Raw genomic sequence first — 15,654 nt, forward strand, 5'->3', positions numbered from 1 at the left:
GATTCCTTTCATTAACAGTTATTGTGAGAAAAGGCAAAACACATTAGAAATATATTCTGGTTTCTCCAGGCCAAAAGATTTCCAGTAGAGTTTAGAAAAAGGCATAGTAGTAATCTGTTCACCAAAAATGTTTGAAGATATTTCTTTTAGCCCATGATTCCGTAGGAATGTTATTAACCTCATAGGAAAATAACAACAGTTATTACCTATTATCATTGTAAGTTCATTCCCCAGTTGACCCAGTTATAATTTGTCAAGGAGACAAGTCAGGTCTCTTTTGGTTTCTTAGGCTGATTCACATATTTGTCTTATTACAGAAGCCAGTGTGTTTGGATTATTATCTCTGCATATCTGCAGAGGGTAGGCTGAATTTGAAATGGCTTGTAGGTAGACCTTTGTAATTTATATTTCAGTATTATATTTGCTTGATAACACTGGTACAGACACATCTCTCTCTGTGTATGTGTCTTTGTTTTCTCTGTCTCACTTTCATACCATTAAGTATCAGAATGGGGGCACCTTTTCAAGGACAGTGTTATTTCTGGAAAATATTCTGTCTTATGTTTCCTTGGGGGAGGGGACATTACTTTAAAAATGCTTTCTAATCTCTATTGCCCGTCAAAGCTTATAGACAAGCCTAACTTTCAGTAGAGCTTTTGCAGTACATCTTTTTTGAGCTATAGATAATTCTAGAATAAGAGTTCTTAACTTTTTTTTTTTTTTTAATGTCATGGACATCTTTGATAGTTTCAAACCTATAATCCACTTCTCAGAATAATGTTTATATATATATGTGTGTGTGTATATATATATACATATATATATATATATAAACTAAAATATAAGGTTACAAAGGAAAGCAGTTATAATGAAATACTTTCCTCAAAGTAATGAGAAAAATTGTTGTTCACATACTCTAGGTTAAGAAGCCCTACTCTAAATAGTGAGATTAAGATTCTTATACATCTTGTTGTTCAGTTGTGTCTGATTCTTTGTGGCCCTATGGACCATACTTTCCAAAGATACTGAAATGGTTTGCCATTTCCTTCTCCAATGGATAAAGGCGCAAAGGGATGATGTTACTTACAGTCATAGATAGTTAAGTGTCTGAGTTTGGATTTGAACACAGGGATTCCTTATTCCAAGCCTAGCACTCTATCCATTGTTCTTAAATCATTTTAATTGCCATATTGAAAATTTACTTATATTGGCCTGTCAGTTACTTCTGTCCAGTACCACGAGAATCATAATGAGGTTTTACTATATTACTCTTAAGACTCCTGCTATAGGATAATGGTATTATTTTAAGATTTTATTCTATGTAATTATCTTTGACAGATATTTCAATCATAATTATTTTTAATTAGGAATTTTACATCATTTTAGTATGACAGCTAAACTAGATTTTCTAGACTCTCACTTGACTCATACTTCTAATTCCCATTCATAAAATAAATTCACTCTGCCCTAGTTTTAATATAAGATATTTATAATGTACATTGAGCTTCTCAGTGATGTTATTGTCAAATATGAACTAAATTTAGAGATTATAGGAGTTGATATTTGGGATAATAACTAATGATTTATTGTTTTTTTTTTCCAGTGTTCCATTGGCAAGCTACAATAATGGGGCCAGTAAGTATTCAGATTAATTTTGTTGTAGAATAAATGTGTTAAGCCATTCATCATAACCACTTTTTTCTCTTAATCAACAGAATGATAGTCCCTATCAGGGTGGAGTATTTTTCTTGACAATTCATTTCCCAACAGATTATCCCTTCAAACCACCTAAGGTAGGTAACTATGTTTATCATTTTCCTTTATGCATTATAAAAATAATTTGGGTAAACAAATTTATATGAAACTTTTTCTTTTAGGTTGCATTTACAACAAGAATTTACCATCCAAATATTAACAGTAATGGCAGCATTTGTCTTGATATTCTACGGTCACAGTGGTCACCAGCACTAACTATTTCAAAAGGTAATTAAATGGTTATTACAAATTTACAAATATCTTTAACAGTGACGTGTCTACAGAAAATCAATGATTTTTCTGTTCATACAAAATTGGATGGATTTACGATATAAATCAACATTGCTATGTTCACTTTTTTTTTCTTTTTCTGTTTTTTTTTTTTTTTTTTCCTCTTATAGTTTTCCCTCTGATTTTTCTCTCCCAAACATGACTCATATGTATACTTTTTTAAAATTAATATACACGTATAACCAGGAAAAATAAAACTGCATACTATGTTAGAGAGTAAACAGTAATCACACTTGTAATGTCAAGTATCCCTTTAAAGCAGCAGTTCTTAAAACTTTTTTGTCATATAAGACCCTTTTGGCAATTGGCAATAAATAGTGCTGTTAAAGAATAACATAAAATAATAAATAAAATATTACAACTGAAACAAATCACATTGGAATAGTCTGTAGACAAAGAAGATTGATCATGTGTGATCTAGCATCAGGTCTTAAAACTATAGTAATTTAGAAATGGTGATTAGCACAAATTAAAGATTTACAACTAATGTGATACGAAAGTATTCCTATTTGTGACAGTGTCATAAGTACTATTAATACTATCATGATTTGTAGAAGGAAATACTAAACTTAAGTTACTTAATATTTTTCCCCCCATCCAAGTTCATGAATGTCAGATTAAAAAGCCTTTGCTTTAAAATATTCATCATTACAGAAACCAAAGAATGCCTGATAGGCAAGGGTAGTTTAAGGTATTTTCAAATTTGAGCACATACATGCCTCTTGATCAAAGTTTAATAATTGGAAATGCCATTCAAAAGTGGAGGGATAAGAGTTTAAAAAAAAAAAAAAAGGAAAAGGACCTATCTATACAAAAATATAGCAGCTCTTTTCTCAGGGCAAAAAGTTAAAATTTAAGGGACTGCCCTTCAATTGGGGAATGACTGAAAAAATTGTGGTGTGTGACTATGATAAAATACTGTTGTTCTATGGGAAATGTTGAGTAGGATGCTCTCTGAAAAGCCTGAAAAGTCTTCCATGAAATTATGCAAAGTGAAATGTACTATGTACAAAGTAATAGCAATGTTGTAGGATGGCCAGCTGTGCGTGATTTTGCCATTCTTAGTAATACAGTGATCCAAGACTACTGAAGTACTTAAGATAAAAAATGTTATCCCTAGTCAGAGAAAGAACTGATTGTGCCTGAAAACAGACTGAAGCATACTTTTTTTTTTTTTAATTCATTTTTCTTGGGTTTTTTTTTTTGGGGGGGGGGTTTCCCCCAAGGCAGGGGGATGAAGAAGGGTGGGGGAGGTGGGTCTGTGGTTTTTTTCACAGCATTACTTTTATGGAAATGTTTTGCAAAACTTCATGTGCCTTCTGAGAGGAAGGAGGGAAATAAGGAAGAAAATCTGGAACTTTAAACTTTAAAAATATATGTTAAATTGTTTTACATATAACAGGAAAAAATAAAATATAAAAGAATGGAGGAATGGCTGAATGTAATAGTATACAAGTATAACCCCTGCTACTGAGTCTGGTAGATCACTTGAGCTTCAGGGTTATGAGCTGAAATAGAGGTAAAGTCAATTGGGTTTCTGCACTGTCTTTCACCAATATGGTGAGTCCCAAAGTCACCAGGCCCCTAAAGGAGGGATGAATTGGCCTAGGTCAGAGATTGAAAGGGGCAAAGCTTCCATGCTGATCTGTACTGGATCTGTGAGTAAGCCATTACAGTTCCAATCTCCTTTCTTCCTCCCCAAAAAATGAAGGCATCAATTCTTTGTAAAATATTTATAACTGCCCAGTTAGGTAAATTCTTATAAGAGAATGTAATAAAGGTTATTATAAGAAATAGTTATAAAAAATGCTTACATACTGTGAAGGATTACCAGTGTTTAAATTAACATTGAATAACAATTCAAATAGAATATAATCAGAAATGTTCTGCTAATGCAGATAAACAATGCTAAAGTTTCTACTTGATACTTAGACTTGAATCATTTTAGAAATGTATTTGAGAAATATAAAAAAGTACCAGGAAAATAATAGCAGAAGAGAATAAAAGGGTCTTCTTTCAGGGTCAGCTGTTTGCGATTATGTGGGGATGAAAGGGAAAAGATTAATTATGGCATCCCTTGCCATGTGATACACTGTCTGTTTTAGGGGGTGGGGGCAGCTAGGTGGCACAGTGAATAGAGTGATAGGCCTGGGGGTCAGGGGATTTGAGTTCAAATCTGGCCTCAGATACTTATTAAATTGTGTGACCCTGGGCAAGTCACTTGACCTTGTTTTTCTCTATTTTCTCATCTGTAAAATGAGATGGAGAAGGAAATGGAAAACTACTTCAAAATGTCTTTGTCAAGGAAACTCCAAATGAAGTGATGAACATAATTGAACAATAACATATCAGAGGCTGGCAAACTATAGGCTGTGGGTCAAATCTAGCCTACCTATGCATAGTCTACAAACTTAAGAATTATTAAAACTATTCATCCTACAGACCATATTTTACTAGTTCTTGCTGTGTATCTATAATCCTCTGCAAACAAATTTCAAGCCTCTTGGCCAAGGGTCCTCAAACTTTTTAAATAGGGGGCCAGTTCATTGTTCCTCAGACTGTGGGAGGGCTGGACTATAATAAAAACAAAAACTTACACTCTGTCTCCACCTCTTTGCCATAACCCAGCGGCACATAAACGTCCTCAGCCCGCTTCATCTGGCCCAAGGGCTGTAGTTTGAGAACCCCTGCTCTAGGCTTTTAATGAACATCACAAACTACACTTGTACAAAACATATCATTAGCAATCACCCTTCTCACCCCACCCCCAAAAAAGATAACTTTAAAAGTTTTTTGCCCTTTAACTATAAATTAAACCTATACCTTCAGGGAAGTCCTCCCCTCTTTCCATGCCTTCTTGTGATGCAAGGGCTCTTTGGATCATATATGACTATGCCTTTGAATGCTTTAACTAAGGTTTGAACCATGACTAACCTGATCTGATTGGTTACAAAGAGAGGAGGTATTTCTATGAATTCATAAATGTATTCACAACTTTATTTTTATCCTTTAAAAAATTATTGATCTTTTGTTTCCTTCCATGTCTAGAAATCTGTTTTTTAAGGTAGGCACAGCTAGAATGTGAAAAAATATTAAACTGTTTTGAATCAGTGATATTTCATTTAGAAGATCGTATCAACCTTCTTGAGATTTCAGTTTCTTTTAAGGCATGCCTCATTTGGCTAAAACAAAATTTATTTATTTATTTTTTATTATAGCTTTTTATTTACAAGATATATGCATGGATAATTTTTCAGCATTGACCCTTGCAAAACCTTCTGTTCTAACTTTTCCCCTCCTTTCTCCCACCCCCTCCCCTAGATGGCAGGTAGGCCAACACATGTTAAATATTAAACGGAATTTATAAACACCTTTGTAAAGTCATTATTAGTTTAGTTGTGAGTCCCTTAGTGCAGACTCTGTATTTTCAAAATCAACATGTTGTTATTATATTATATAATGCCCATTGTAAATCTGAATGATTTTCAGGGGATATGTGTGTTGGATATTTTTTTTAAAGCCATTTGGTATATGGTGTTAGAATTGAAAAAACCTAAATGTCCAGACGCTAATGAAAAGGGTGAATATTAAAAATCTTTGTGTCCAAGCCCTTAAATAAAGAACTTAAGAAACAATCTACTAATGACCCATTACTTTGAAAGAGAATGGATGGAGGGGTGGGATGCAGAGAAGACACATAAAAAAGGTCAGTCAGTTAACCAAAGCTCAAGAAGGAAAGTAACAAAAATTAAAAAATGTTTTCCAAGTAGTTAAAAGAATAGTTGGAAGCTCTAAGCTCTAACAGATACTGATTTAATTATATGATTCTAAAAAGAAAAATGAGTTTTATAATCATTATCATGATAGTTCATAGCAGGTATTTGAAATTAGTTAAAGTAGTGAGAATACTAGTTTAACTCATGAAAAGGATTGGTTTGTCTCAGCTAACATTTTACATAGATTATATAGTTCATTGTTGCTCTTTAGTTTTTTTTTTTTTTTTCTCACTCTGAGTTAATTATTTGAGGAAAACCAGGAAGTCTGGGTTTTTGTCATTATTAAAATGTATTAGAATTAATGTGTCATTCATTTTATGAGTATAAAGGCCAAAGGAACTAGAAAAGAAAAAAATGAACATATTAGGAACATTTTTCTTTAGAGTTCTCCATTTTTCTGAGTCTTGTTTTTATGTATTGATGACAATATTACTTTAGATATGTAAAAGATGTTAAAATTGTATGAATTTTCAGTTATTTCCAATTCACTTCCCATAAAAAACTATCTATTTCACTTTATGTTCCATGACTTCCAGATTTCTAGAAATAATGCTCATCTTAACCAAAGTTAAGTTAAAAAATTGTGGAAAGTAAATTGTATACTCAAGTTGGAGAACAGTACTATGGAAATGTTTATATTGAGGTGACTAGGCATAATATCTAATAATACCCTAAATAAACATCTTTAAAATTCTGATCTTAGCAAGGATTCTGTGTCATTCTGTACACAGAAGCAGTAAAGAGATTTCAGACAATTGTGCTAATAACAAAAATCATTTGAATTGAATAAATTAGAAATGAAGGTTAATTTCTAGTGTTCTGCTTGTGTCATAGTATGAAATTCTAAATTCTCACTGAGAATATTAACACAAAAGTAGAACTTGTTCATTTCCTTTATAAAGAAATGCTTTAATAGAAAATTCTTCACTTTTCATATATTTAATGTTAGCTTGTTTAAAATTAATCATCAAATTTCTAAGCATATTTTCCTTAAGTTGGTAAACAACATTTATTATATTACCATCATATGACTTTAAAAGCATTTAAGACAAGCTTTTTAAAAGCAACATGATAACCATACATATTATGTTTAACATACTATGACATCTTAAGACATCTTTGTATTTCCTGCCCACTGCTTTTTGGAGTAATACATAGTAGGTGCTCAATGAATGTTTTTGGAATGAATAAGCTACATAAACTTAACAGTTTTCAGTCTGAAAGGATTTGATCAAATTCACAAAAGTAGCCTGTTGTTCAAAGCATACAGTAGAGTATCTGCTTCCCAAAAGATTGATGTTATAGTTAATGTTTCTAGATATATAGAATAAGAACTGTGCTGGAAGAGGTTAAGTTTATTTAAAGAAGTTGCTAACACTATTAATTAACAGTATTAATTGTTGGGAAACGAAAAGCTGAGGAATTAAATTTTTCAGTTTACAAGAGAACATCAAAGTTTGATGCATGATGATTATTTATTTGTAATAGGTTTTGTTTTTTCTTGCTTGTGGGAGACAGGGAGGAAAGAGAAAGAATTTGATTTGGAGCTGAAGTAAAATAAAATCGAATTTTAAAAAAGTTTGATGGATGAGAAATAACAGAACTGGTAGTGGCATGAGATGATGTAAGAACAGTACTTTGTAAGGATTAAAAACATTTTATGTTATGTCATATTAGCAGGACACATATTTTAATATTGAGTTCACTGGAAAGATTCTTTAAACTTTAAAAGGGGAAAGACTATAAAGTTGGGAAGAGAATTGGATTATCTGCTTCTGTGTTTTATAGTGAGTATAGGTATCTTGACTTAAGGTGTAAAGGAAGTTAAAACCAGAATTAGGTTTTAAAATGACTGTATTGGACTACATGTTCCCAAATGTTCCCCCTAGCTCTAAAATCTAAAAAAGCATGGTTAAAGGGCATTATTCCCTATTACTTTTTTAATCAATTTTTTTTAAGGGGAAGAGGGATGTGTTTGTAAAATATCCATTAAAAATAGGGGGGGGAACAGAATTATCTGAGTTAAAAGCAGAATTAGTTTATTGCATTATTTGTACACTGTGTTTTAAAACAGTAATTAATATAAATTACAGCTTATACTATGTGTATTGTGGAATCTGACCTGAATAAAATCTTAAGCCTAGAGTTTCAAGTTAAGGTATAATTTCTAATCAGAAATCAACTTTAATTTTCCATCTCTGTTGTTCATACTTAAATTTCTAAACTCGTTCCCCAAGATTTTCTAAGTAAATTATCATGTCATCAGAAGATGGGAATATATTTTTCTCCCCTTTGCCTATCATCATATTTTTAATTTTTGATATGAAATTTTAGTATTCAATTTATACACTAATATGTGATAGCATACTATATATATACAAACAAATGTAGATAAGACCAACCATCAGCCACTTGGAGATATTTATAGCAGTTCTTTTGAGAAATTATTTCATAACTAAATGAACGAATATTTCAAATCACTAGTAAAAGAAATGCAAATCAAACCCACATTGAGTTTCCACCTCATACCCATTAACTTGGCAAAGACGATAAAAGATGAGAATAGTCAGTGTTTGAGGATTGTGGAAAATATATTACTGAATTGTTGGTGAAGCTGTGAATTAATACAACTATTTAGGAAAACCACTTAGATTATGTATAAAAAGCAACTCGTGTCTGTATTGTTTTACTTAAGAGATTTCAATTAACTAGGCACATACCCCAAGGAGGGCACTGATGAAAAGAACAGACTATGACACATATGCCAATCTATTTATAGTAGTACTTTTTTGTGTTAGCAAAAAACTGGAAACAAAGGGGATGTCCATTAGTTAGGAAAGGGCTAAACAAATTATGGGACATAAATGTAGTAGAATATTACTGTGCTGTAAAAAAAAATGACTAATACACACACAAATACACATATACAGAATTATGGGAAGACTTACATGAATTAAAATATGCAGGGCCATGGAAAAAAGGACATACAATAACTTAACTATGGGAATGGGGACTTGGAGATGAATAATTAGCACAAAACAATTAGAAGTGAATGTTACAAAATAACAAAAGAAGCAGCATTATTTCACAGAAGAGAGATGAAACTCCTTTGCAGAGATGATAAGTCAGTAGGCATGGAATAATGCATATATTTTCATATTTTTAAAATATATTAATCAGTTTACTGATTGTTTTTTCTTTTATTCTTTTTTTTTTCCTTTGTTACTGTTCAAGTAATATCCTATTATATTAATATATTTTCTTTAGGCATTAGCACATCAGCTGATGTGCATTCATTTCTTTCAATTCTTTGCTCCACCAAAAGTAGTGGTATGAAATTTTTGTACATATAATTCTTTTCCCTTGGAGTATGTGCCAAGTAATGGTTTTTGGGTCAGCTTGTATGTATAGTTTAGTGATCTTTTTGGGTATCGTTTTAAATTCTTTTCAAAAAATATGCTTTATTTTACAATAATATGTGTTTTGTTTGTCCAGACTTGCTTTAATTATTTAATGCTAACTAACTACTTTTAAAATTAGAATGCTGAAAATTTTATCAAATCCTTAGTCCCTAAGAATAACGGATAAGTACTGTCCTGGCTGGAGTCAGGGAATGTCTCATTTGATTTTCTCCTTACCCTGCTAAAATTGCTGTTTGTTCTCTTCTAGTACTCTTGTCCATCTGTTCTCTGTTGTGTGATCCCAATCCAGATGATCCTTTAGTGCCTGAGATTGCACGGATCTACAAAACAGATAGAGAAAAGTAAGTATGGAAGTCAGATAAAGGAGATAAATTGTTAAAGATAATTATTGTCTTGTGGCATCATTATAAAAGACTTTATATTTATTTACAACTTCATACCTAAGTGGGGACATTTTTTATTTATATATATATATATATATATATATATATATATATATATTTTTTTTTAATCAAGAACTTGTAGATTATAAATGAACTACTCAAATTTATTTAAGTTCTAAAGCAAAGAGGATAAAGAAATCAACACCATTTGGCAACATCTAGTGGGGAAAAATAAAAAGTGCAATACAAAGATAAAAAATTTTTTTCTTTGTAAAACCTTCACTTTGAAAGGTCATCCTTCAGTGGTCATCTTTAATGTCTCATAGTAAAATTGCTTAGTAGTGGCTAGACTTGAAATAGTTGGATATGGGTCTTTAAACTTTTTGGTTGTATTTGGAGTAAAATTGAACAAAGTCTTGCCTCTTTTTCCTTTCTATATGATTGTGGATCAACTAGCAGAAGAACTTTTAGCTCTAACAGAGCTAACTTTCTAACAGAATAACTTACAGAATATTTTTTCTGTTGTTTGGGTATTGGAATTTAATGGAAATTTTTCTAGAATAGTAAGTTATCTGTATCATCATTTAGGTTTTTTCAGAAGCAAGTATTTATTGCAGTAATTAAATGCCTTTATGTATAGGGTTCCTGTGAAAATTGTACATTCTCAGGTAAGCCAAAGGTAAAGAATTTGAGATGTTTCTTAGAAGTAGAAGGCCAACAAGATATAGAAGAAGCTTAGTACTTGTTCAGAGACATTCCCTCTCTCCCTCCCTCTCTCTCCATCTCTCCCTCCCTCTCCCTCCCTCTCCCTCCCTCTCCCTCCCTCTCTCCCTCCCTCTCTCCCTCCCTCTCTCCCTCCCTCTCCCTCTCCCTCCCTCTCCCTCCCTCTCTTTCCCTCCCTCTCCCTTTCCCCTTCCCTCTCCCTCTCTCTCTTCTCTCTCTCTCTCTCTCTCTCTCTCTCTCTTAAACACACACACATATATACACACACACACACTTTAAATAATTTACAGATCAGGGTATGAGTACTTTGTGCTATGGGGAGGGGAAGAGGATTTGAGGATGTTTCCTTTTTACAACCCAGTTTCCTTCCACTTGGGTTTTTTTGTTTTGTTTTTTTATTAACACAATTTAGCTAACTAAGCTGGAAAGGTATTTACTTGTACACAAAATTTTTAATCTTTCTATATAGTACCTAAAATCTACAAGGTAACCAAAGTCTGATGAGTATTATTAAGTCAACTTTCTCTCTTTGTACAGGTACAACAGAATAGCTCGGGAATGGACTCAGAAGTATGCGATGTAATTAAAGAAATTATTGGATAACCTCTACAAATAAAGATAGGGGAACTCTGAAAGAGAAAGTCCTTTTGATTTCCATTTGACTGCTTTCTATGAGCCCACGCCTCATCTTCCCCTGTGCACATGTTTACCTGATACAGCAGTGCTGCGTGTTGTACATACTTGGAACAACAAAAATAGAAATACTGTATTTCCTGTACCAACATTGACTCCTAGCAAAGAAGTGTGTGTGTGTGAAAAGCCAGTTCTTCAGTCATAACCTAGTTGTGAGACTAAAAGCTTTCCTTATTGACTTAATTGGATAAACAATGCAAGGGCAGGGGTGGGTGTTGTATGGTTTGGGGTGGGGAGGACAGTTACACTGACCTGTGGGAGAATTTTTTAAAAAGCGGAATCCTTTTAAACTCATAACAGTTATGAAAAGCAAGGTGAAGAACGTCAAGCTATTTCTGTATTCATTTTATTCTGAAGGACCTACATCTTAGGTAAATGTTTCGACCAACAAGATTAAATTGTACCCACATCCTGTATTTTAAGGTCTAAGTTTAACTGGTCAACATTTAAATGGATTGGAGCTATTAGTACATAGAGTGATGGGTGTTTTTTTTTTTTTTTTTTCCAGCTCTTCTCCATCACCCCCTTCCCCCCAATACTTTTTGGTTTGTATGTGGTTTCTCAGTTAATACATAGCTAATAGCTCTTAATTTTTCTTATGTTTTTTAACTGCTTAGGTCTATCTGGATGTAAGGGTAAAAATTCATTTGACAGAAATACTTGTGTATATTTAAAGACCCAATTGCTCCTCTGGAGCTTGTACGTTCAAGAATGATTAATCTGTGTAATAAACTGATTACTACAGTCATTACATATAATTTTGTGTGAACAGGCTTTTTTAATTTCAAGAACAGTTTGTCTAGCTGAGATTAGTGGTGGATTCCACACCCTCCCTCTTCTCCCACCCCCACCCCAACTTCTGCATTGAAACCAGTTACATTTCCAAATCATGAAACAATCACAGTTTACATTGTGAAAGGCAGGCTAAGTGTTAAAGTAATTTGACCAAACAAGATAGGAACATAAGTTTAAAAGCATCTCAATAAAATTTAGATGTTTAGTGTGCAAGGAACATGACTGTTAAACCAAATAAAAAGTTTACTTTATTAATGAAAATCTAAACAACATGTCATGAAAACTCTATGACATTCCCATGTGTGGGATTATGACACAAATGCATTTATATTGTTAGTAAATTAATCTCTGTAACTGAATCAAATGTTAAGAGTAAAATTTAACAAACCTGAAAAACGTCAGCACAATTTCATAATGATGAAATCTACATTATTACTTTGCACTAACATTTACAAGATGTTCATCCAGTTTAAAATTGTACTTGTATGTGGCTTTTTTGAAGTCTTTACTTGACTCTAGTAAAAGATGTAGTTGGAAACTTTACTTGTAAACCAGTGTCTTTGCCAGAAACATTCATGTGAACTAGATGAGTTGCAAGTTTTTCTTCCCCGATCTAATTGTAAACCAGGCCACCACAAAGCAACACCTTTAGAACCTGAGGTTCTGTCCCATCCATTTTCCGATGCATCTCTACACTCTTGCACAAAAATCTGAGGAATAAATGTCCACTGCTTTTGGTTTAAATTTGTTCAACTTGTCTTATCTCTTAGTGTCTCACCGATCACACCACTTTGAACCTAAATGTGATATTTCTCTCCAAGGCTTGTTTTTCTTTCATTCTGATATTTTTATAATTTAATACTTTACACATTCTGGTTTGTCTTAGAGGAATTTTTTTCTTCATAGCTACTTCCCATGAAAGAAGAAAGATATATTTTTTTTAAAGATTATGTTAAACTTCAAGCTAGTTATGCTTGAGCCCTATAGCTAACTTGAATTACTGACCATATTATTATGGACATATAAAGATGAGGCCTTCCCTTGCTGCCATAGGTGTATAGTTGCTACTTTTTCTGAAATGCAATTTGTTTGAGCACTTTTATCCTTAACTAAGTGTCTTCTCTACCAAAAAAGTTTCATGTAGTTTTTGGATCCCTTCACTAGCTAGAGTCTCATAAGCATTTTTAAGTACTAGATAATGTCTGATACTAGCAAGACTTAAAACTGTAATGAAAGGATGTGATAAACTTTGGATAATCTCAAACTTTAAGGTGGAATACATTTTTGCCTTTTTTTTTTTTTCCTATTTGTGGAATATATGTTTGATAGCTTAAAAGCTAAAAGATGACTCTACAAAGCAATTAAGAGAGGTGATGTTACATAGAACTTAAAAGCAAAAATTGCCTATAGATGATTAAGCTATTTCTATGCAAGCAAACTAGAAATAACACTGTAAATATTTGAAAGAGACCTGCAGAAAAGCCTAAGTGTGATTATATACTCTTTCTTTTTAACAGCTTATAGTGGTTTGGGTAAATACAAGTGTTAAATTGTAGCTAATACAGTTTAATGTACAGAATGTATTTGCTAATGTGATTTCATAAAATTACACTTTGTATGAGTCTACAACATTTTTTACCTTTTATTGGTTTCCCCAAAGACAAAGGAAAGTACTTTAGAAGATTTTAATGAAGGAAAGGAATTGAAATGAATTGGAATTTCTGATCTAAGGACACTAGAAAAAAAGCCTTCAGTCGTTTTACTCCAGCTCTCCCACTTCCTGCTTGATATTTCAAGGGGAAATGTATTTTCTTGTTCAAACACAGCATGCAAATATATTTTTGCTGCCCAAAGTTAGTTATAAAAATAACTTTAACTGTTAGCGTTTTAATACCAGGGAGTTGCAGTCTGTTAAATAAAGATTTAAGTACCTTAAGTATTAATTGCCACACAGAGTATTTACCTATAGCTATTTAGTGAATTGAAAACTTTCTTGAGTTAAGATGATACCCTTGTTAAATACTAACCTGCAGCATCTTCCATATAAAAGAAGTATTTGAGATTTGGGAAATTTATTCCATTGCTTGCTTTCTGTTATTCAGAAAATTCTTTCAAATTATAGGCATCTATTTTATCCTGTTTTTATCTGTGATTTGCCCTTTTGACTTAATGTCAGAAAGCACTATTGCTTTTTTTTTTTTTTTTTTTTTTTTTTCTTCTAGATGAAGATGGCATTAGGCTAATCCCTGCTAGAGAAAAGGAAGATCTAAAAAGTTTTATAATTGAATGATTCAAGTTTGTAGTAGTGACCTGACATCATTTGGGCTGATCTCCAAGTAAGGAAACTGGCTTCTTTTGACGAGTGTAGGTGACTTATTTTGGGTAATAAAATTCTCCTCTAATGGACACCAACATAAATGGGTATGATTCTTGATGTATGAATGAGGTTTGTAGGGTTGCAAAGTTAGATCTCCCTTTATTTAAAGGTTTAAATATTAAAATAGTCATTGGATTTAGTGTAAGCCCTTTGATACTTTTGGCATTAATTTTAACCAAGGGAATGAATGTAGTTGCATAAACTATACTTGGTGAAATGTTAGTTCTGAACTCAAACTAGTTGTCTTATCCATACTTAAGTAAAAAATCTATAATAAGAGTTTCACAGTAGCCTTGGTTTAGTAGAAGCCAACAAGAAACATTCTTAAATTATAGCAATGATTTTTTCATCTTAATGCTTTGCGATTTTGTAGCACTTCAAAATGCTTATTTGTATATATCTTCTCTCTAATAATTCAGATGTTAAGGCCAGATTAGAGTATTTTAGTTAGAGATGAAAAAGATGAGTTAAAAGGCTTACCTAGAATTTGAACCAAGGTACTGACTCTTTACACTAGATAGTGTTGACATTTTTCATATCTGGATGATTTTTTTATCAAGGTTTTTGCTTAGTTTAAGTGTAATCTATTCTTCAACAGGTCAAAACCTAAAGGACTCGGCACCTCTGAAACCTTCTTGTCCTCCAGATATGATCTTAATAAGCCAAGCATGGGTTTTCAGTGTCCATTAAATGGAAGAACTAGGGTTTTAACTTCTAACGGAAAGGTATTATAAGTCTTTCCTAAACCTGCCCATCATATGCATGAACAAGTCATCTAGGTCCGCCTCAGATTAAAGGGATTTTAATCTAGAGACCAACTCTGGGGACTACTAATGGTTACAACAACATTATGAAAGTCATAAAGCTCTTAACTTTTTAACTTGTAAAAAGTACCAATTTAGAAATTCCAGGTGGAATTTTTAAAACACTTTGCATGTATTATTTCGGGCCCTGAGCCTCCAGAGAAAGTAATTGAAAAAGTCAAGGCTTCAAGCACCAGTGTGCTCACTAAGGTTCGTACTTGGACTTGAAACTTGCCACTTTGGTTTACCTGGACTAAATTAGGTCCAGTTCTGTTTGCTTGCTGTGGGATAATATAGAAGAGCCATGAATTTGTAATATAGAGGGAAGGCGTGGCAAGTTCACATTCTGTATTTGTGGATAAATATAAGCATTCTTGAAATTCACAGCCCAAGAAAACTTAAGAAAACATTTATTCGATTTGTAGTCTTCTTGCCATAACTTCCAGTGTCCAGGAATAATTGGGGGACAGAAGGAAATAGCAGAGGTGTTCTGTTTTTGTTAGGGCAATATCCCTGGTTTGAACTGTGGCTATAATTAAGAAAAGGCATTTTAAGAGTGGTCCTTGATTGAGGAAGGATATCTAGGTTAAAAGAGAATGATCAGTCTTACAACTGTCTTCAAATTCTGCTTATACC

General features: G+C 32.7%; 1 protein-coding gene across 4 annotated transcripts in view; it reads left to right on the top strand.

Annotated features, from left to right (window-relative positions):
- Positions 1-11,801, top strand: part of UBE2D2 (ubiquitin conjugating enzyme E2 D2) — a 40,765-nt gene extending 28,964 nt beyond the window's left edge. For all 4 annotated transcript variants that reach the window (XM_074291518.1, XM_074291520.1, XM_074291519.1 and 1 more), the window contains 5 exons: positions 1,604-1,635; positions 1,716-1,793; positions 1,878-1,983; positions 9,492-9,585; positions 10,888-11,801. In XM_074291518.1, the coding sequence (XP_074147619.1) occupies positions 1,604-1,635; positions 1,716-1,793; positions 1,878-1,983; positions 9,492-9,585; positions 10,888-10,933 (356 nt within the window). In that variant the 3' untranslated portion in view covers positions 10,934-11,801. The remainder of the gene's footprint in view (positions 1-1,603; positions 1,636-1,715; positions 1,794-1,877; positions 1,984-9,491; positions 9,586-10,887) is intronic.
- Positions 11,802-15,654: the final 3,853 nt, after the last annotated feature.

Source organism: Sminthopsis crassicaudata, chromosome 2 (assembly GCF_048593235.1).
Source record: "Sminthopsis crassicaudata isolate SCR6 chromosome 2, ASM4859323v1, whole genome shotgun sequence".
NCBI classification, from domain to species: domain Eukaryota; kingdom Metazoa; phylum Chordata; class Mammalia; order Dasyuromorphia; family Dasyuridae; genus Sminthopsis; species Sminthopsis crassicaudata.